Source organism: Diadema antillarum, unplaced genomic scaffold, assembly GCF_040938485.1.
Source record: "Diadema antillarum isolate AM-2024a unplaced genomic scaffold, OU_Dant_1.0 seq00000024_RagTag, whole genome shotgun sequence".
Taxonomy (NCBI): domain Eukaryota; kingdom Metazoa; phylum Echinodermata; class Echinoidea; order Diadematoida; family Diadematidae; genus Diadema; species Diadema antillarum.
The window spans coordinates 1,768,072-1,789,490 of record NW_027271142.1 but is presented as its reverse complement, the minus strand read 5'-3'; the positions used below and the strand labels follow the sequence as shown (position 1 = coordinate 1,789,490).

The window sequence follows — 21,419 nt, the reverse complement described above, 5'->3', positions numbered from 1 at the left end:
TTTTCACAACACTTTGGATTTGCAAAGGAAGTGTTTTTTTAAATAAAGTTTTATGGAGTAGTTTATTCTATGAGGTGTAGAAGTCAAAACTCTTTAGTATGACAAGAAAAATGTCACATATTCGTTCATGAGTTCTAAGCAGAACCCAAAACGCGACTCATATTTTGAAATCGTGACTTTAATAGAAGATAATACAATAGAACATATTAGGACAAAGAAGCAAATATTTCTGTGTTTTGTCTTTGATTACTTTCTTTCTGTGAGGCCAGTTTTAGTCAAGTGTCTTCTAATTTGCTGCTTCTGTGAGAATTTGTCTTCAGAACTACAATCTCTGGGTTACTTTTTGCCTTGCGTTGTAAAATTGGATGAATCAAATGTTATATTTCCTCTCTTTTTTCCTTTTTTTTGGCATTCTACCCTCAGTGGAACACGACCTGAGTGGAACTGCATCCCAGTGCTCCATCTGTGGAGACCGAGCCACAGGGAAGCACTACGGGGCGGCCAGCTGCGATGGCTGCAAGGGCTTCTTCCGGCGGAGCGTCCGCAAGAGCCACCAGTACACCTGCCGCTTCCAGCGCAACTGCGTGGTGGACAAGGACAAGCGGAACCAGTGCCGCTACTGCCGCCTCAAGAAGTGCTTCCGGGCCGGTATGAAGAAAGAAGGTAAGAGGCCGTTGGAAATTCACACACACACATGGCATGGTAATACCAAACACAGGCCCAGACATAAACAACATCTCATTCCTTTGATAGCATCAATAAACACCCCCAACACTCGCCCAATACCCCACCTCCCACCCAGCATCGACCTCAACCTCCAAGATCTACTCCACCACAATACTGCGATCACCTTGACAACAGCTCCAGCGTCTTACCGGCTTACCAGCAGAGGGCGCTCCACCACTAACAGCAGGCAGGCTCCTTCCAGGTCGACACCATTGACATTACCCCCCCCCCCCCCCCCCCCCCGCTTCATTTGTTTTATTTGCTTTGTCCTGATGACAGATGGTCTATCAGCTCTGAAACATTGTCCCCCTCTGCCCTATTAGTACTGGAAATTACAATACTGTTATACAGTGTATTTAGTCCCCTTTTTTCGGGGGGGGGGGGGGGGAGGGTTGGTAAATTTATGTGTGTCAAAAACCACTCAATATATAGCTTAAAGAGAGTAATATAGGAAGTTGAGATTGTAGTTCACACTTGTATTTAGCAAACAAAAACAAAAAAAAAAGAACTAGAACCGGAATTTGTCAACACTGACAAATTAGGTGATCCGATCTCTTCGAAAATCAATGATTTGAGTCCTGATCCAAATATTCATGGCCATACAGGTTTCATCTGTGTTGACGGGACATTGGCCGTGTGATGTTTGGATTCTCATTTAGAAAAGGGAGTGAGACCTGCCATCTTTGTTACCGAATTCCGTATACACTAACGGAAATACAGAATGAAGTATATTTGACCTTTGACCTCACTTTGCACACCCAAGATGGCGTCTAAGCAAAAAGTGATGATTTTATGAAATGATTCTTGTAACATGGTCTTTGCGTGTGCAAAATATGGGAAAGATAGGACATGTATTCACCAAGATACAGGATGAAACATTAATGACCTTTGACCCTAATTTACATACCCAAGATGGTGTCCGATCAAGTAGTTGTTATTTTATGAAATAATGTACGTGACATGTACTAAACATGTGCAAAATATGGGATTGATAGCCATTGTTGTTGTTCATCTATTGCACAGAAAGTAGTAGAAAGAAAGAAAAATAAAGAAAAACTATGTTATTTTATAGAAATTTGAAGGAGAAGCATAAAAAAATCAGGAAAAGATAAAGTAAGGAAAGGGAGATTAAGATCAACTAATGAAAAAGAAGGAAAAAAGTGTTTAAAAAAATTAAAAAAAATATTGGCAGGGGTGAGCCTCGAACCAGGGACCTTAGGATTACGAGTCGGATGCGCTACGCAATGAACTATTTCATTCTCCATAGGCCCTGTGTATTAAGCAAAATGACGCTGCATCGAAGCCTCGTGCCATTTTCAACCAAGTTTTTCGACGTGATGCCGACATTGTATGAAAAAATGGAGGGCACATTTTCGATAGCCCAAAGTCTCAGCTACAACATACTAAAATCTGGGAGAAATTCACCGAAGCGTAAGTGAGCTAGTGCTCGAAAAAGAGAGTCAGGTCAATTTTCACTGCCAGAAAAACTGCTCTCCCATAGAGATAACACGTAAACTGGTCAAATTTGACAATATTACTTTCAATCCATTTTTACGAGGTGATGCCGTCATCCAATCAAAATGTTGTAAATATATTAATGAAAGATCATTTAATAAGCTACAACATACTGAAATTTGGGTGTAAATTGGCAAAGGATAGGTGAGATACGCTCGAGTGAACTTGAAATTTGATGACGTCATTTTGAAAATTTACTTTTTTTACTGTATTAAGAAATTTGATATCTTTTGAACATTTTTCCAGCATCGTCAACCCATGGAATGACATGTACAACTCATCAGCTTTCAAAATATGTAAAGAAAATGGGGGGTCTTGTCCATCCTGGCGAGTAAATTCGGATTTAAAATTGGCGGTTTTTTGACATTGTTGCACTGTATATCGCCATTGACGCGCGCGCGGAATTTCAACTTTGACGGGCCCGTATGACGTCATTTAGAGTCGGATTGACTTCGTCGGGTGCCCGTGCATTGGCCGTTAACGCAATACAAATTGTATTGCATTAACGGCCAATGCACGGGCACCCGACGACTTGAAACTTGATAGAAATATTCCTTGACATTTCAGGCATCCGATCTGTGTAAAAAAGTGGAAATTTCTATTGCATATGAGCTGAACGTGCGTATATGCGCGCGCGCGTACGCGTCCGTTCAATTTTTTCAATTTTTAAAAAAATGCTCCAAATGGTCTGAAACGTGTGCAAAAAAATTTTGAGCTCGATTTGAGCATACAAATATTTCAACGCGCACGTACGCGCACGTTTCAAGAAAAAATGTGAATTTTGAGAACATGAGTAAAATGCGCATTAGTTGAAATATATGTGACGTAAATTTCATTGAAAAACTCTATTCCATTAATGAGATATGATTGAGAATGTGTTTTCATATAATGACGTCATAGTGACGTCACGATCGACCAATCACAATGATACATTAGATTTGTCGTCTTTGGGACATGATACATATATGGTATGAGTTTGAAGTTGATACTCTGAGTACTTTTTGAGTACGTAGATACACAACTTTTGTCCAGAAATAAAGAAAGAAGAAGAAGAAGAAGAAGAAGAACAAAGAATCCGTACAGATACAGAAGGTGATCCGAGAGGATACTCGGATCACCTAAAAGAGAAAGAGGAAATTGTGTAGATAGGGAGAGAGATATCCCTTTCCAATAAACTTTTGGCATCACAGTTACCGAGTATTTCATGATCTGGATGGTGAAGTCATGTGGAGATAAACAGGAAAAGAGCCCTGACCTCCACGGAGGTCGGTGGGATGGCTATAAATATTGTGTGTTGCTGATGATTGTAGGGACCTGGGGAATTGGGTCAGAAAGCAATTCATGGAAGGTGCTATACCTGCCTAGCCTTGTGCAGGGACTGTTTAAAAAAAAAACAAGCCAACAAATGTTTGATTCATAGTCATTGATTCCAAAGATACGTAGACACAAGTCCATCAAATTTATTTTTATATTATTGATCATTTCATGTGTTCATTTTTTTATAAAAAATAATTTATTCATTTGTAAGAATATGTTATAATATTCTATGTAATACAGTAGTCTTGTAGTGTTTCTAACAGGATACTGTTGATTTCGCATATGAATAATGCATGTAGTAATTTGTTGACAGAATTCACAAGTTGGAAATTGAATCACTAATTCTTCAACATTGCAGTGAATCTATATTTCAGTTTTTAAATTTGTAAGAAACTGGTTTTGGTCTGCAGCTGCACGGTGAGAAAAACAACAAAGAGAATGTGTAGACAATGTGATAGAGCTTTGAAGAGAGTAATCCGTATGCCATTTTGCACAATAATGTGTCATGCAGTTGTTCTAAATTTCAGCAACAATGATTGTACTTAGTGTAGCTTGGTGTTTCATTGAACATTTGGCACTTAATTTGGAAATGATAACAGTCACCATAATTAAAATTGTTATGCACATTACAAATGGCATACTGTTTATTTCTTCCTTGATGTATATCATGTACATCTTTTGTGTTAAATGGTCTACATAGATACTGGTTGATGATTGGTCAGAATGCTATTGATCATGTGACTAATGTAGCGAAGAAAGAATTTGTTACATTGCGAGCAGTCACGTCATGTGAGGTAATATAATTCCAGAATTCAACTGGCTGCCAATGGGGCTCAAATGAAATAGCATGTAGTTATGTAAACTATAAAGTATAACAAATATAACCTTGTCTGTCGTTATAATTTAACAGTTGGCAGTCAATTACAAATTGTATTTCCCTCAACCACGAGCACTTTGGAAAAAATCTGTTTACAGGGAAAATATAACTCATGTGGATTTAACATGTAGTATTACAATGACACACAAAGTAATAATTGTAGATATAATTTCATTCCAACCCAGTCAACAGCCAGTCAAATTCAGGAATCGTATTTACTGAAGGGATGTCATTGCCTGCAATATGACAAATTTGTTTCTCGCTGCATAAGTCATGTCCTCTAAATAGCATCTTGTATCTCTTTAGGTGGCTATATGATATCACAAGCTCAGGCACAAAATCTGAAAAAGTAATTGCTGTACAGCATGTCCCACAAAAAAAAAAAAAAAAAAAAAAAAAAAAAATTACAATTTGGGATTTTTGCATTGATAGCTTCCAATATGATTAAACTGTCTGAATGCTATTTCAGGGTCTAAAAATATAACATCTTACCTATATTTTGCAGGAAACCCCATTCATTTTGGTTAAGTAGTCACAGAGAAATGTGAATCGTTGCAAAACATGTCGTGGATGTGATTCTTCCAAGTTTAGCACTTGGATGCTTTTGAAACTGCATATCAATGTGTGAACACAATGGACAGAACTTGGAGGGAAGGGATTCCTGACATGCTCTACAAAACTCCGTTATTACTCTTTGACCACTGAAGCAAATCTGATGGGGTTTTCTGCAAGACGTGGGTAATATGTTATAGTTTCACACCCTGAGATTGTATTTGGATTGATTCATTAAGTTATCATTGTGGAGGGTTCCATTATAATTTTTTGAGGGGGACATACGGTATATTATATGTGATAGTCTTGATCCTTGCTGTGATAGAGTTGAAACGATTTGTTTTGTCCTCCAAACAGCTGTCCAGAATGAGAGGGACCGCATCAGTACGAGGAGGCCCAGCTACGAGGACAGCCTGAACAATGGGGGCGTCTCGATACCTCAGCTCGTCCACGCGGAAGCCATGTCGAGACAGGTGGTAAGTTGGCAGAGAATGATCATCCAAACTACAGTTTATTGCAACTTGAATTGACAAATTGTCCTTCATGGATGTAAAAAAGCACCTATTATTTAGTGTTTGAGTATACATAGTCATGATAGGAAAATATTACACTTCGGTGGCGTATCTTGAATAAAATATACTGTAAAACGAGGAATGTTCGCGTGCATTTTAATTTCGCGAATCTCGCGAGCGCCAAGATTCGCGAAATTAAAATGCATGCGAAATTTTTCATCTACACTATATGCATTGAACGCAAGTGGCAATTTGCGAAAATTTCTTGCCACGAAAAAGGCCGTCGGCTCCAATTTGCAAAAATTTCGTGCCGTGAATATATCATGTTTTACAGTAGTTTGTGATGCAGCAACATCTCCCTGTTCATTTACTTTTCCTAAATGCAGTTCATGTTGCACAGACCGTGGGGTTTGGTCCACAGTCATATGGAATGTTGTTTACGGGATGTGTTGGACAAAGTGCCAGACAGCTGTCCTTTGATGTACTTTTTCCATTCAAAGTAGCGTATAACATTATTGTCAAGGTGTAAGCATCGTATGCTTCAAATCATGTCATTATCAATTCTGCTGGTGCTGTTCTGCTTCCCAAGTGCAATGAATGTGACGTGAGAATTGCATGAGTCGTTTAGTGCACAGTTATAAGAATAAGATTGAACACTGGCTCTCAAATTGTGTAGAATACAATCTAGAACTTACGTTCAATGCATGATGCATTTTATTTGGGTTGAAAGAAAAATGAGCACTGGCTTTAGATCACTGGATTCCTTGAAAGTAGGCAATATTATCATGGCAGTATTAAGGTTAATTGTTATCAATACAGATATTATCTACACACACAAAATTAGCCTGGATGAATTCACAAAGGTAGTTAAGATATAGTCAATGTATTATGTAAATTTCATTTGCATAAAATATGCATGTCTTACTCATATGCTAATAGACATCCAACAATGAATGTATACTAACACAAGCATCTGAAAGATGCACATATGTTGTGGTTGTTTAAGTTCATCACTGAGCATCAACAATGGATTTGATTTAAAGGGAATCTCTCCCCTAAAATTTAAATTTGAGAGGTGTGAGAGCATGTCCGAAGAACTCTAGAGAAAATTTTATCCCATCACAAAAAATGCCCCAAACTGTGAAATATTAATTTTAATAAATCGGCACGCACTAGTGTGCGCTGCAATAGTAGCCAGATCTGAAAATAGTAGCCGCGCGTAGACCATCGGTGTGTGCACATTTCCTTCGTTCGCCTCCGTCTACACACAGCTATATCGAATACTGTCTATTGGTATCGCCTCATCGAGCCATATGCATCCGCATGAGTAGAGGCTGCCGCGGCTGGACATTTGCGTGCGTTTGCGTGTTTTGAGAGTATCGTAGTACACTGATCGTACAGAAAATTATTGAACTACGCAATCGAATGCAGTCGATAAGGCCAAAAGACTACTCTTAGATCAAGGTGCAATGTAATTTTTGGCATTTTAGAGCTTGCTCTATGTCTCTTTATATATTGCTATATCTCTATATGTGAGTAACGTTGCACTCTTATATTTCATAAGGATATTACCAGTACAATAAGCCAGTTCGGGGTTAGCTCATGGGTACATGGGTACACATGACCTTTCTTCTTTCTCAGTTGGTTAGGCACTCCACTAGCTTTCAAGCGACAGAAGGCGTTAGCTTGCCCGATGTAACAATTTATGGAATTCATCAGTCGTGTTCAACAAAGGATGAACTCGCATAGACCACATGACCAGACTGATTCACAATTAGCGCTTTGGAATGCATTCATTTAATTATTTTGCATTGAATGTATTTACAATCTTTTTCTATTGATATTGTGAAATACTGCTATTGCTGTCAGGTGAATGTGCTGGCAAGCAAAATTTATAAGGATCACATGAATAATCATTACATCACAGATGCTTATCTCAGTGAATTTAACAATCAACACGCTCTGCTGGTACAGATGACCTTTTTCTGCTCATGCTCAAAGTGGAACCCCAAACTGGCTTATAACCTACAATGTCAGAAAACTAAATTTCTGTGTACAGATACACTTTAAACTGCAATACATTTTAGTGCACTGGGGCCATAATGTATATTATAAATCCAAAACAAGAAGCAAAGTTATTAGGAGAGGGGAAATCAAGACTGTTGTTGTAGTTGTTGTTCATTTTCCATCTGTGAAGATGGCTGGATAGCCCATATTCAGCTACACTAAGCTGGTCTTCCATGGGGTCCAGTTGGATGTGGGGTGGGACCACTTCACCGGGTTAGACACCCTGCTCTTTGCGATGAATGAATGAAGCGGGATCTTTTACGTGCATGAGCTGTGACTCTCTCATACACGGGACCTCCATTTTATGTCCTATCCGAGGGACAGAGTGTTTTGCCTCTTGCTAGAGGGGACGGTATGTTTACACACAACATTGCTCAGTCCAGACTTGGGTTCGAACCCGGGCCGCGTGATCGTGAGGCAGATGCGCTACCGACTGAGCCAACTCACCGCCCATATATCGATTCATCCCTCCTCTTTTTTTTTTTCCAGATTCCCTCGCCGGGAAACCTGTCGGACGGCATCATAACCAGCAAAAAGATTGCCACCATGAATGACGTGTGTGACAGCATGAAGCAGCACCTCTTGGTGCTGGTGGAGTGGGCCAAATACATCCCCAGTTTCTGTGACTTGCCCCTTGATGACCAGGTAGAGTCCTAATTTCTGTTCATTATTCTTCTATTCTCCCCATGTCTCCCCCACCCCTTTGTTTGTTTGTTTGTTTCTTTCTTTCTTTTTGCTACTTGCCAAAGTAAAGACCATCTGTTTTTCCCACAAAGTTTAAGTGAAATACAAGAGGATACAAATTTTAGAGAAATGATAGAAAGGGAAGAGAGAGAAAGATATCACAGATAGAGAAGAAGAGAAATAGATAGAGTGAAGAAAAGTGAGAGAAAGAGAGAGAATGTGGGTATGAGATGTCTGTGTCTGCATCTGTGCTTGTGTCGTCTGTGTCTTTGTCTGTAGTGTGCTTGTGTCTATGTTTGTGTCTTTGTCTGTGTCTGTGCTTGTGTCTTTGTGTCTGTGCTTGTGTCTGTGTCTGTGTCTATGTCTGTGTCTATATCTGTGCTTGTGTCTGTGTCTTTGTCTGTAGAGTGCTTGTGTCTGTGCTCGTGTCTGTGTCTGTGTCTGTCCTTGTGCTGTAGGTAGATTGATGTACAGATTGCTCTTGGAAACCTCCCTGATTTTGCTGTGTGAAAGTCAGCCAGCCCTGCCCGAGTTTCTTATGATAGGTTGCTCGCTAGTCACCACCTCACTGGTACTTATTCTCTCTGTCTCGTGTCTTTCCAACAGGTGGCCCTCCTGCGGGCCCACGCCGGTGAGCACCTGGTCCTCGGTGCTGCCCGCCGGTCCCTGCCCTTCAAGGACCTGCTCGTTCTCGGTCCCGACGTGATCCTCCCCAGACACTCCCAAGACCAGATGGACATCCACCGGGTGGCCAGCAGGGTCCTGGACGAACTGGTCACTCCCATGAGGGATGTCGCTCTCGATGACCACGAATTTGCCTGCCTCAAAGCCATTGTCTTCTTTGACCCTGGTTAGTTGGTTTTCTATGTCAGTCTTTCTTTTTGCTGGACATTCAAAAGTGTGTAGATTTGACGTGCTTCTTCCCATTGAAATTTAATGTTACAACAGTTACGTACAGGACACCTAGATGTGCTGTCATTTCCACAAGGAGGAAGACAACACTTAGAGTATATATGCCAAATATTTCATAAGATTTGTATTTTTTTTCAAATTTTGCAAGTGGGATGCTATTCACAAATTTAAAAATGCAAAAATATTAACTCTTGATGCCTTCATGAATGAGACATGCACACATACATTTCTTCGCTCATTACTGGTGCTCAACAATCGCAAATTTAACCCCTTGCGAAATTGTCAGGAAGTCCCGATTCGCTACAAATTAGACTCGCCAAATATATATACATGGCACATACAGTATCAAATTTCAGTCAGATGATTGGAATGACAAAAATAATTCTACAGTCAGAAATTTATTTTGCACTGTCTGTCAGGGTGGTATTCATTTGTAATCACCACTTCTCTTTAACCCATCACACTGTCATCTGAACTTTTACCAAAGGAGAGAATAAATAGGTGATTATAACATTTCGTAACTGACTGCTATCCGCAGATGCCAAGGGTCTGAGCGAACCACAGCGCATCAAGATGCTGCGCTACCAGGTCCAGATCCACTTGGAGGACTACATCAATGACCGCCAGTACGACAGCAGAGGGCGCTTTGGCGAGATCCTGCTCATGCTTCCGCCGCTGCAGAGCATCACGTGGCAGATGATCGAGCAGATCCAGTTTGCCCGCCTCATGGGCGTGGCCAAGGTGGACAACCTGCTGCAGGAGATGCTGCTCGGAGGTGGGTTGGGCGACTCTGAGGCAGGGGGAGGAGGGGGGTGGGAACGCTAGGAGGTGGGTGGAGTTTCTCCTCAGGATGTGGGTGGAACTACTCGGATGTGATTGGGGCTGCAAGGCAGTGGATGTGACTGATGGATCCAGATAGAGAGAACAGTTTCCCCTTAGTGTGGAGATGAGTAGGTTAGGACAGATCCAGGGGTAATCACCATTATCCAAAGCATTTAGGCACAGTGGCATTTTGAGTGGTTTGTCATCCAACACAACAATTACTAGTATAGATAATTCATTTGCCAAGTTTACTGCAAAAACTGTAATTCCAAAGGAGTAAATAGAGATCTGTGTATATTTGGCTGTATTGAGGCCAAAGAAGCAGATGTACAGTGTAGTTGTGCACTAATAGGAAAATGCCATCGAAGAATAATGTCTGAAACTATTACCAAGGAGCATTGAAGTCCCAACTTAACCAGTCAAGAGGTGTAAGCTGAACTATAGGTAGATGATATAAATCTGAAGCTTACTGAGCTGTCATATCCCAATCTGATGAGGATTGCATAAATCCCCAAGAAATTGATCTAACCCTGACACCATTCATGCCTGTGGCAGGTTCGAGCAACGATCCGTCTCAACAACACGTCCCCGGCAGCATCCCAGGGATGACCGCTCACCTTCCCCCCACACCGCCGGGGGACCAGCAGTCGATGGTCAACGGTCATCTCCTTCATGCAGCCTCCCACAGCGCAGCGCCGCAGGTCACTCAGACCACCACCGCATCTCAGGTCAGTAGAAGATCTCCAGCCAGTGGTCACTCTTAGTCTTGCTCTTATATCGGAATATTCTGGGCTCTGTCAGTGACATGAAGAATCTGACGAGTTCAAAAAGTCCAACCTGAAATAGCTAAGACTCTGCAATGAAGCTTTAAGTACACCCTACCTAGAGGCATCAAAGGCTGCATTTATAAGATTTCGTGTACTGAGAAACACGGTTTTTGAGACATGGTTTTGAAACACAGTTTGGAGATCATAATTTGACAGAGTAGCATTTACACAAGTTTTTCCACGATATTATCTACATCAGTACATCTGACCACCTATCTGTTATAGTATGCTATTATCCCGATAATTGCCCTAACATCGAACAAAGAAACCTTTACACAGTAAGCCTACCTTACACCGCCCGTGTCCCCCAGGCCGCATGCACGTCCGCCCGTACGCACGTAACCAGTCACCCGCCATGACTCTTCCTCTTCCCTGTTCGCCCACCATCGCGTTTAGACGTGTTTTCGATCTCTCGTGATAACCCGACTGCATCAGCGGGATCCCCCAGCAATCAGGCAATATCTTTCCTTATTTTTGCTCCTTGATTGTTGTATCACATTTGTAGATCGTTTTTGTCATCATTTGTTACCGAGAAAGGGGCGAAATCGTGAATTTTATTTCGATCCAAACCTCCGCGGTTTTGTTTCGCGCTGCCCCATACGTTTGTATGGTGTGTGCACCGTGCCTCGCTTCTCGCCACGCACTGGCGGGTTTTTTCCCCCTTTCTCGTCTTAGCCTACCACGGTTCGGCTTTTTGTCGTTCCTTTTATGTTTTTTCCTCCTCCCGTTCATGCTTTTATACCTTCTCGGGAGTTTTTTGGTGTTTTTTGACCTTTTTGAAGGTGTTAGAAACATCGAGGTTTCTTCGTAGGCTCTACGCCGTGAGTTAGTATCTCGTTACCGTAGTTAGCCTATGGCTGGCCGTGGGTGGCCGTCTTCGCCATGCTTGGGCTATGGCACGCCATTAGCGTCATTATTACCGATCGTTGACCTATGGCAAGCCCTTTGGCCATATTTACTCAACTTGTAGTCGTATGGCACGCCATTAGGGTCCTTATCATGGTTTGTAGACCTTATGGCTAGCCCTTTGGGACTTAATTGCACCTTGTCTTTGGGTTTTCGTCCCCAGACTCGGTTCCGTGCATGTTTCATGTGTGTCGTGCCCCCCTTAGGCCTTTATTGTGGTGGCCCACGCCTATGGCGCGCCTCTGGGGCTTCTTTTATATTTCGATTGGGTGTTTTTCTCACCTTTTTCGCACATGTTTCATGTTTGTTTACTGTCTCTTGGGTATTTTATGCTGAGCCTTCAACGATAATTTTGTCGGCCCAGCTCGGCCCAATTCCCGCCCCTTGTCTTGTACGCTTTTAAGCCTACTTTGACTTGGTTTTTGAGTCCCTTGTTTTAACATACACTTTCTTGTAAAGATACTTGTATGTTTATTCATGTCTACATTTTCTTTATGTTGTTGCTAACTGAGTCCTCTTCTCTTTTATACAGGATGACTCTTAGATGCACTTCTTGTCGCCGGGCCATTCCAGATTGGGACGCACATCCAGTTTGCGCTTTGCATCGCACGTGCACCCGATCTAGTCCCTGTCCCACGTGCTCCACTTGGTCAGACCCCTTGTGGGCCACGTTGGAGGCTTGGCTATCCTCCCACCCCCCCATACTTAGGGCTCCGGCCCTGGTTCCGTCCGGGGCCGCACGGCCGACGGACTCAGAGCTTTCTGCTCGGAACCCCCTCGCGGAGGGAGTCTCTTTGCCGGTCCCTGAACCGGAGGGGCTCGGATCCGGCTCCGCCGATCCGCCCCTTGAGATTCTCGCTTCTGAGGGAAGTGATTCGGGGGAGGAGGGTGGTCGTCCTTGGCGACCTGACCGGAGTTTGGCTGGCCTCTCGTCCCCCGGCCCTAGCCGGCCCATGGTGACAGAGAGCGGTGGGGTGCCGCCACGAGCGCCTTCGCTCATGCGAGCCGCCCCCACCCCGCCTGCTCGCAGCCCTGCGGCTGCAGCGGCGTCCAGCCTCGGCCCCGCCCGTTCCCCACCACCCGGCTCTCCCAGGCCGGCGGCGGCGGGGTTCGGGAGCGGTGGTGCGCCAGCTGCGGGTCCGCCCCGGCTGCCCACCACGCGGGCCCCCTCCTCCCTCCGACTCGGCCAGCACCCCAGGGTGCATGGCCCTAGGTTGGTAACTGCCCGCGCTCCTAGCAAGCCGGCACCTACCACCACTGGGACCCTCCCCGGCCCGTCCGCTCGGGCGGCGCCGGTTGAGCCTCCCGCTCGGGACTGGCAGCTTTCGGCGGCGTCCTCGACCGGCACCCCACCGGCCGGACAGCCCTTAAGCTCGTCCCTTGGGACTCTGAAGAGGAAGAAGAAGGCTAAGAAAAGGCCTTCCACGGCCCCTTCTGCCTCTCCCTCTTCCAAGAAGTCCAAAACCTCGGGCAAAAAGAAGAAGAAGGCTCCTAGGGCTCAGCCTAGTGAAGCTGAACTCTTTGAGGTGTTCAGCCGCTTCGCAGAGAGCCGAGGCTGGTCGCTCCCTGGCCTTCCGGCCGAATCGACCGCTGCTTCTTCAGTGCCCATGGCCCCACTGCCGCCACGCGGGGAGCTCATAGCCGGCACGAGCCGTGCTCCCGCGGCACTAGGGGCTCCGCCCGGGGAGGAAACTTTCCCCTCTCAGGCAGAGAGCCTTCGACTGCATCGCCCGGCCCCGGCCGCTGTCAGTCAGGCTGCGGTAGCTACCTCTACTGGTGGTCTGCTCTTACCGCCCCCTATCCCACGCCCTGCCTCGGGCCTGACGGCCCGTTCCTTGTTGGACGATAGCGCACTGCCAGCGGAGACTTTCTCCCCAGCACTAGCGCCTCCCCCTTTCCCACCCCTCTCTGATCAACTCGGGGTACCTGCCTCAGAGTCTGACCCCTCTTCAGAGTGGGAGTCTATGTCCACCTCATCGGCGGCGCCCTCCCTGATTGGGACCGAGGCCCCGCCTGGTTTGAAACACCTCAGTGAGGAGGCGGAAGCTTTGCTCCTCCGCTACCTGGAAGAGTTTTATACGGTCCGCCCGGACCCTGCGGAGCAACAGCCCCAGGCGTCCCGACTCTTCCGGGGGGGATCGGGTACTCATCCCGGCATTCCACTCACAGCCGACTTCAAGGATGAGTACGGGCGCATCGCTCGTGAACCGTCCCCCAGGGGTGGCCCTCCTGGTTTGAGAAGAGCGTTCACTTTTCAACCGGGCGACATGGCCCGTTTTCTGTCCCCAGAGACGCTATCCCCCGAGCTGCTTGCTCTAGGCGATTACGTGGGGAAGGTCAACCCCCTACGCAGACGCTCCTTTCTTGAGGAAGACAAGAGGTGGACGCACATGTCCATCTTGGCCAGATCCACGATGCGTCTGGCAGCGTACGCGGGTGCTCTGACCAATTTGGCCGTACAAGCAGACGACCTGCGGGTCTCTCCAGAAGACAGGCAGTTGCTCGACGCACTGCTTATGTCTATCTCGGAACAACTGTGGAAACAGTCTACCCGTGCAGCCTTGTACACGACTCGTCGTCGCAGGAACCTGGCTCTAGAAGCACTGGGTTTTTCAGCTAGACAGCGGGTTCAGCTGACCGCTGACATGCCCTGCGAGGGCCCCTTTCTGTTCTCAGGTCAGTTTGCCCCTCGGATCAGGGATGAGTTAGCTAGGTGCCAACAGGCCCGTGAATTGGCCACGCAGCTCAGATCCGTCCAACCACGAGCCCCCCGACCCCGCGGGGCCGCTCGCCCCTCGGCGGGACCCCCCCGCGTAACGGTCACCTTGCCTCCCCCTAAGCCGCCCCGCCGCTCCGGCCGCGGGCGCCGCAGTCACAGGGGTAGAGACAGACAGCGAGGATCAACCCGCCCGGCCGCCAGGGGCCGCGGCGGCTTTTGACTCCTTGCCCCGAGCGCTTCAGGCCCCCCCAGCCGGGGTGGGCGGCCGCCTTCAGGCCTTCCAGCCGGCCTGGGCGGCCATTACGGACGACGCCTTCGTGCTCTCCGTTGTAGGCGGTGGCTTCTCCATCGAGCTCGCCACTCCCTTACCCGGAGGCGTCATCCGTCTTTCCCCCCCTCGCTTGCCTCCCCTCAGACACAGAGGCATGGCGGCCGAGATCGCCGCCCTCTTAGCGAAGGGGGCAGTGGAACGGATCCGCGACCACCCGCGGTTATCCCTTTCCCCTACCTTTCTGGTTCCCAAGCGCTCGGGGAGCTTTCGCCTCATTCTCAACCTCAAGAGAATAAACAGGCACATCCGTACGGAACATTTTCGAATGGAGACATTGGCGTCCATACTCCCTTGCCTCAGACCGGGAGATTGGACAGTGTCCATAGATCTCAAGGATGCTTACCTCCACGTCCCGATAGCACCAGCATCCAGGGACCTGCTGGGTTTCTCCTTCGAGGGGAACGTGTTCCGCTTCCGCGCCCTGCCTTTCGGCCTGAAACCCGCACCACGCCTATTCACCAGGCTCGTCGCGTGTGTAGCAGCCTTCCTCAGGCAACAGGGTCTGAGGATATTTTGCTACCTCGACGATTGGCTGTTAGCAGCCAGCTCCCAGACCCTGCTCTCTCACCAGTTGTCTTTTCTGCTGAGAACAGTACAGTCTCTCGGGTTTCTCATAAATTGGGAGAAGTCGGAGCTCGTGCCCACACAACGCCCAACCTTCCTGGGTGCAGTGATAGACATCCCCCGTCAGCTGGCGCGCCCCAGCCCAGCTCGGGTGTCTACGATCATATCCGCCGCCCGCCGTTTCAGACGGCAGCGACGAGTCCCTGCCAGATCCTTCCTTCAGTTCCTAGGATATCTGGCGAGCCTGGTCGATGTGCTGCCGGACTGTCGACTGCACATGCGCCCCCTGCAGATCCATCTGCTCAGTCATTTCCATCCGTCTCGGGACCCCTTGACGAAAATGGTTCCCCTGCCCCCGGCCACCCGCCTGTTATTCAGGCGATGGTGTTGCCCGGAGTTTCTGAGCAGGGGCAGCCCTCTGCAGCCCCCCCATCCCTCGCTCACAGTGACTACCGATGCATCCCACAAGGGTTGGGGCGGTCACTGTCAGGGGCTCCATGCCTATGGGGACTGGTGCCTTTCGGCTACCCTCCCCCACATCAATGTGCTGGAGTTTCAAGCGGTTATCCTGAGCCTCCACCACTTCTTACCTCTACTCCAAAACCAGACTGTGTTGATCCGCACAGACAATGTCACAGTGGCGGCATACATCAACAAGCAGGGCGGCACGCATTCCCCACGCTTGAACGCCCTCGCTGCCACACTGTGGAGATGGTGCAGGCGCAGGGGGATTTTTCCCATGGCCTCGTATATACCGGGCAGGGACAACCTCATTGCGGACTTCCTGTCCCGAGGCCGGGTCCTCCCCTCCGAGTGGAGACTCGACCCGCATATCATGAGCCGACTGGTGAATCAGATGCCACCACTGGAGGTGGATCTCTTCGCCTCGGAGCTGAATGCTCAGCTACCCAGGTACTGCACGAGAGTGCAGGACCCCGCAGCCTGGCGGCTGGACGCCTTCTCCTTCCAGTGGAAGGGATTCAGAGGCTATGCGTTCCCACCCTTCCCCCTCATTCCCCGCGTCCTGCGCAAGATCAGGCGGGACCAGGCTACCATCCTCCTTATAGCCCCCTGGTGGCCAAGGAGGTCTTGGTTCCTAGAGCTCACAAACCTACTGGTGGGGAGCCCAAGGCTCCTTCCAGCTCGCCCAGATCTAATAGCGCAGCCGGTGTCGGGAGCTCTACATCCCCGACCGAGCTCTCTCCACCTGATTGCCTGGCCCTTATCAGGGAATCCGGTACTCAGGCGGGCTTGTCAGAACGAGTTGCTTCACTCGTTGCCCGCAGCCGGAGAGAATCCACCCGGGAGGCTTACAATTCCCGTTTGGCTGGATACTATTCCTGGTGCCAATCTCACGGGGTGGATCCTCGTTCAGCCCCTCTAAGAGATGTGGCGGACTTTTTGGTTTCCCTCTTTGACAGAGGCTTAACCATCTCTACCATTAGGGGGTATCGCTCCGCCATCGCGGCAGTGCATACTGGCTTCGAGGATGGGTCCACTATATCCACTGCCCCCGCCCTCTCAGGCTTACTGCGCGCCTTTTTCTTGGAACGCCCCCCGACGAGGAGATTGCTCCCTTCCTGGAGCCTTCCCCGTGTGCTAGAGGCGCTTGCCAGGTCGCCTTTCGAACCCTTGGCCGAAGCCTCCCTTAGGGATTTAACCATCAAAACGGTTTTTCTCTTGGCTATCGCATCTGGGCAGCGCCGTAGTGCGCTGCATGCTTTGTCTACCCTGCAGGGCCACATACGGTGGGAACGGGCTGGTGTGAGGCTAATCCCTAGCCCTTCGTATGTGGCCAAAAATCAGACAGCAGCCTCCAGTCCGGTTGAGATCTTCATCCAACCTCTGGCCGCTCATTCCTCTGTCGCAGAGGACAAAGTCTGGTGTCCGGTACGGGCCCTGAAATATTACTGCGCCCGTACCAAGGACCGACGCTCCGGGGATCAACTCTTTGTAGTGACTAAGGAGCCCTTCTCTGCTGCCTCTAAAGACACCATATCGAAGTGGATTGTTGCCGCTATCAAAGCGGCTGGCTCAGAGGCTCTCTCCCCGGGGGTAGCGCCTCGCGCTCATGACACTCGCGGGATCAGCGCCTCCTGGGCCTTATTCGCAGGAGTGTCGGTTGAGGAGATCCAAAGAGCAGCCTATTGGCGTTCTCCCAATTCTTTCATTTCTTTCTATCTGCGGGACGTTCCCGCTGCTGTGCCCTCCTTCTCTAGGGCTGCCCTTTTGTCAGCGGCGAAGTCCCGTTGATTACACCGCCTTACAGCCAAGCCTCCCTTGTTAGTCCGTGTCGGTCTAGCATACTATAACAGATAGGTGGTCAGATGTACTGATGTAGATCATGAGGATCAGGCGTGATCCTCTTATCTACGAGGTACATCGACCACCTATCTGTGTCCCCCCCTCCTTCCCCTCGCCTCGCGGCGCGACTTGACTGTGTGTCCCGTTTGCGGGTGACCTGGTTGTGTGGAACTGGAGGAAGAGTCATGGCGGGTGACTGGTTACGTGCGTACGGGCGGACGTGCGTGCGGCCTGGGGGACACGGGCGGTGTAAGGTAGGCTTACTGTGTAAAGGTTTCTTTGTTCGATGTTAGGGCAATTATCGGGATAATAGCATACTATAACAGATAGGTGGTCGATGTACCTCGTAGATAAGAGGATCACGCCTGATCCTCATGGTTTCTGGCTCACTCGGATTGTGCCATTTTGCATCTCATTGGCCCGAATTCACGAAGGTGGTTTAAACTTAAACCATGGTACAAATTTAGACCATGGTCTAAAATAAGCGTTAAATAGGCGTACCAATACATGCGCGCATCAATGCACGTTTTTTTACTGGATGCCTGTTAGCGTACGCAATCTGTCAATCATAAATACGCAGAAGAAATATACATAAACCATGGTTTAAATTTAGACCACCTTCGTGAATTCGGGCCAATATGTGCAGCTTCTCCCTTGGCAATTAGCTTGGTCAACCAGGGCACGTGCAACCTTACCTTAATGTAAGATTGTGTTTGAGATCACGGTTGCATTTACAAGACTGTCGAAACCTTGTCTCTTGTGAAACATTGCTTTAAATTGCACCTCCACAATGCATTTCAAAACCATGTTTTAAAATTATGTTTGTTATCACAACTACTGATTATAACAAAATATGAACCATAGAACATGGTTTCAAAACCATGTTTCTACCCAGAAAACTTTATGTCAGATTTACCCAATAATGGCTGGAGAGCATGATTTGTCTGCTTCCCATCCCCCCCCCCCAAAAAAAAATAAAACAACATCCCACAACAAGAAAAAAAGAATGTTTCTCTATCTACTGCAAATAGATCCATGTCCAAACCCAGTGTTTTCTTGTAGGCATTGCCATAGTCTCTACTTCTGCAAAAATGTCTAGATGTTTGACATTTATATTTGAAGTTACAGTAAATGGTACAGTGTACTTTTGTAACTATCCTTGGAAGACTTGCAAAAAATTGCTACCCTAAACGTTTTGTCATACTTGGAATAAATCCTATTTATCTTGATGCCCCAGCAGGTGTCAAGTGAAACTTTCAAGCTGCAGGCCACCCCGATCCCAGTCACCGCCACCCAGCCCCTGGCCCAGCCTCCCGTGACTCACGCCACCGCCGGGCCTCCCGCCCCAGCTGCCATACCCGTCCCCAAGCAGGAGAGGAGTCAGCTCAACCCCTTGCTCAAGGAAGAGGTCGTGTAGTCTCATCACAAAGCTCCGCCCTCCCCCATTTCCGATTTGTCGGAGAGCAACGATTATGGATGCATTGCAAATTGGGGGGTAAGGGTGAAGCTCAAGAAATGTGTTGTCGAGCTGTCGGACACACCAAGAAGGTAATATTCAAGTTTGAAGTTGATGAAATATGCGATCAGCAGGATGAATTCGTCTGTTAGGATCTGGCGTTTTGGTTCGTGTCGGTCTTCATGATGTTCTTCAGACTACTTGGATGTATTCAGGCTAGCTCGTCCGAGCATGCTGTATGATTCCGGAGGATGATGTTTATTTCTTCTTCTTTTTTGGTTCGAATGAGCCCAATGACAAAATCATTCCCTGAAAGAACACACACATGTAGATGACGTGACAGCTTTATCTTCCGTGGAGAACAGTAAAGGCAACTTATAATTTGAAAATGTGCTGCAGCAAGACATACCTCAACTTTGTGTCGATGTCACAAGAGCTGCGGTCTGCCGCCAAGGCAAAGAGCTAGTCTGCAGAACCGGAGAAAACCAGACCAAGTGGAACCTGGTCTCCGCCAACCTCATCGCTCCAGAGACTTCATCTGTCTAGTTTGGCATCACAGTCATGGCATACCCATAATTTGAAGTCTTCATATCGAACGTAGCGTCTTCGGAAAACAGAACTTCATTGATAGATACGAAGAGCAAATCATCTCACTACTTCAATGAAACAGATGTAGTGATATTTCTGTATAAAAATTCTAAACTCGTAAAAGTTGTCAACAAATGCAAGGGTTGAAGTCCAATGCCCCGGGCAATATGGCGTAGACCAAAGGCAGAGCTCACGTACGAAACAGTGGATGGACTCGAATGACCAGTAGGGCTTCAACTCTCTCCGTAATATGTAGAGTGGGATGCCAACATGCAGCATTTTCACGACATCGCTACACAACTGCAGGACAATGGATTCTCATATCTTGTTGTCTTTCATCACAAAGTTGACCATTGTTCAGTGACAAATGGTGAAAACATGCCTTGTTGTTGTTGCCTCAATATATTTTGAAAGGTGTGGTTTGTAATGTTGTACAAGTTCATGAAGCTTTAACAAGTTATATTCTTCTTTTAATGTGTGTATGCACACATATCTGTCCTTCTTTGTCAATATTTTTGATATCCCATTCGCGAGAGCAAATACTTGCCTTATTCTCTTGAAATTGCCACTTGATGTTTCTTGAGCTTTGCAGTTGTAACCTTTAATTCAGAACAATTTTAGAGAGCTGCAGTTCTGATAGCAATGAAATGCATTTTATGGTAATATTATGTGACCTCATTCAGTATGAATGTAGCAAGTGCTCACATTTTGCAAAAAAAAAGGAACAAAAAACAAACAGGTGTCACCATTATGATATTTTAAAACTAGTTCTGAAAACATAATAAAAACACAAACAGCACAATGGGGCGGTGGGGGGGGGGGGGGGGGGGGGTAGGCCTGCAGTAACAATGACAGGATGTTTTTCAGTTCCCCTTTTGTCTTGGCTAATTTCTGCAAATTTGTTTAGACATATGGTTGTAAACTAAAGATTCTGCTTGCGAATTAACCACTTCGGGTCATGCTGTATCAATGGCATGCAACCACTGTGGCATACAACCACCACTGCAACTCAGTATGCCAGGAAAATTCATTGAAAACAATGATTTGTTTCAAACACCTGTTTTGTTCATTCATATCGAATTGTGAAGATTGTCCTTACTTTTCATTTTTTTTCCAACAATAAACACTGCTGGGAAATTTTAAAGGAATAGATGATAAGCCAAGTTTGCTGCAGCTTGAACAAATTGAAAATGTAAATTATGTTGGCGTCAAAATATAATAAGGAATGCAGCCATGCCAGCTAGTGATTGCAGAGAAATCGCGTATAATGACGGAGTACCTTATCGCAGGCACACTTGAAACAATGTGTCACTTTACAGCGATATGACTGTGGTTTTCCCTCTCCATCTTGTTTTGCAAGTATCATTATGATTTTAGCATTTGTTCTTGTGTGCGGGGGCGAGTGAATTATCACCAAGAGCCCAAGAAACAAGGAATACATTCTCACTTTTTGTTGCCGCCTAGCGTAGGCATTTAATGTTGTACATACGTAGCACTCTGTACTATATGCATTCCAGTAGATGGTCTCTGTCAAAGTGTTACCACAAAGCAAGTATTCAGACATGCAAATGCCACGGATTGTCTCGCGCTGTGTTGTTTCACTTGAACAAGAAAGTGGATCTCGGTTGGGGGGGGGGGGGGTTGTTTTTGTTTTGTTTTTGTTTTTGTTTTGACCAAATGACTGTCGCTTTCACCTGGATTGATAGTGAAATGCAAACAAATCTCACATTGCCGTGGTGT

General features: G+C 46.9%; 1 protein-coding gene across 1 annotated transcript in view; it reads left to right on the top strand.

Moving 5' to 3' along the window:
* LOC139725215 (hepatocyte nuclear factor 4-gamma-like) overlaps positions 1-20,480 on the top strand; it is a 59,112-nt gene extending 38,632 nt beyond the window's left edge. Inside the window, exons 3-9 of the mRNA XM_071636305.1 lie at positions 424-663; positions 5,345-5,463; positions 8,056-8,211; positions 8,857-9,100; positions 9,701-9,937; positions 10,540-10,712; positions 18,876-20,480. Coding sequence (XP_071492406.1) covers positions 424-663; positions 5,345-5,463; positions 8,056-8,211; positions 8,857-9,100; positions 9,701-9,937; positions 10,540-10,712; positions 18,876-19,052 — 1,346 coding nt within the window. The 3' untranslated portion in view covers positions 19,053-20,480. The remainder of the gene's footprint in view (positions 1-423; positions 664-5,344; positions 5,464-8,055; positions 8,212-8,856; positions 9,101-9,700; positions 9,938-10,539; positions 10,713-18,875) is intronic.
* Positions 20,481-21,419: the final 939 nt, after the last annotated feature.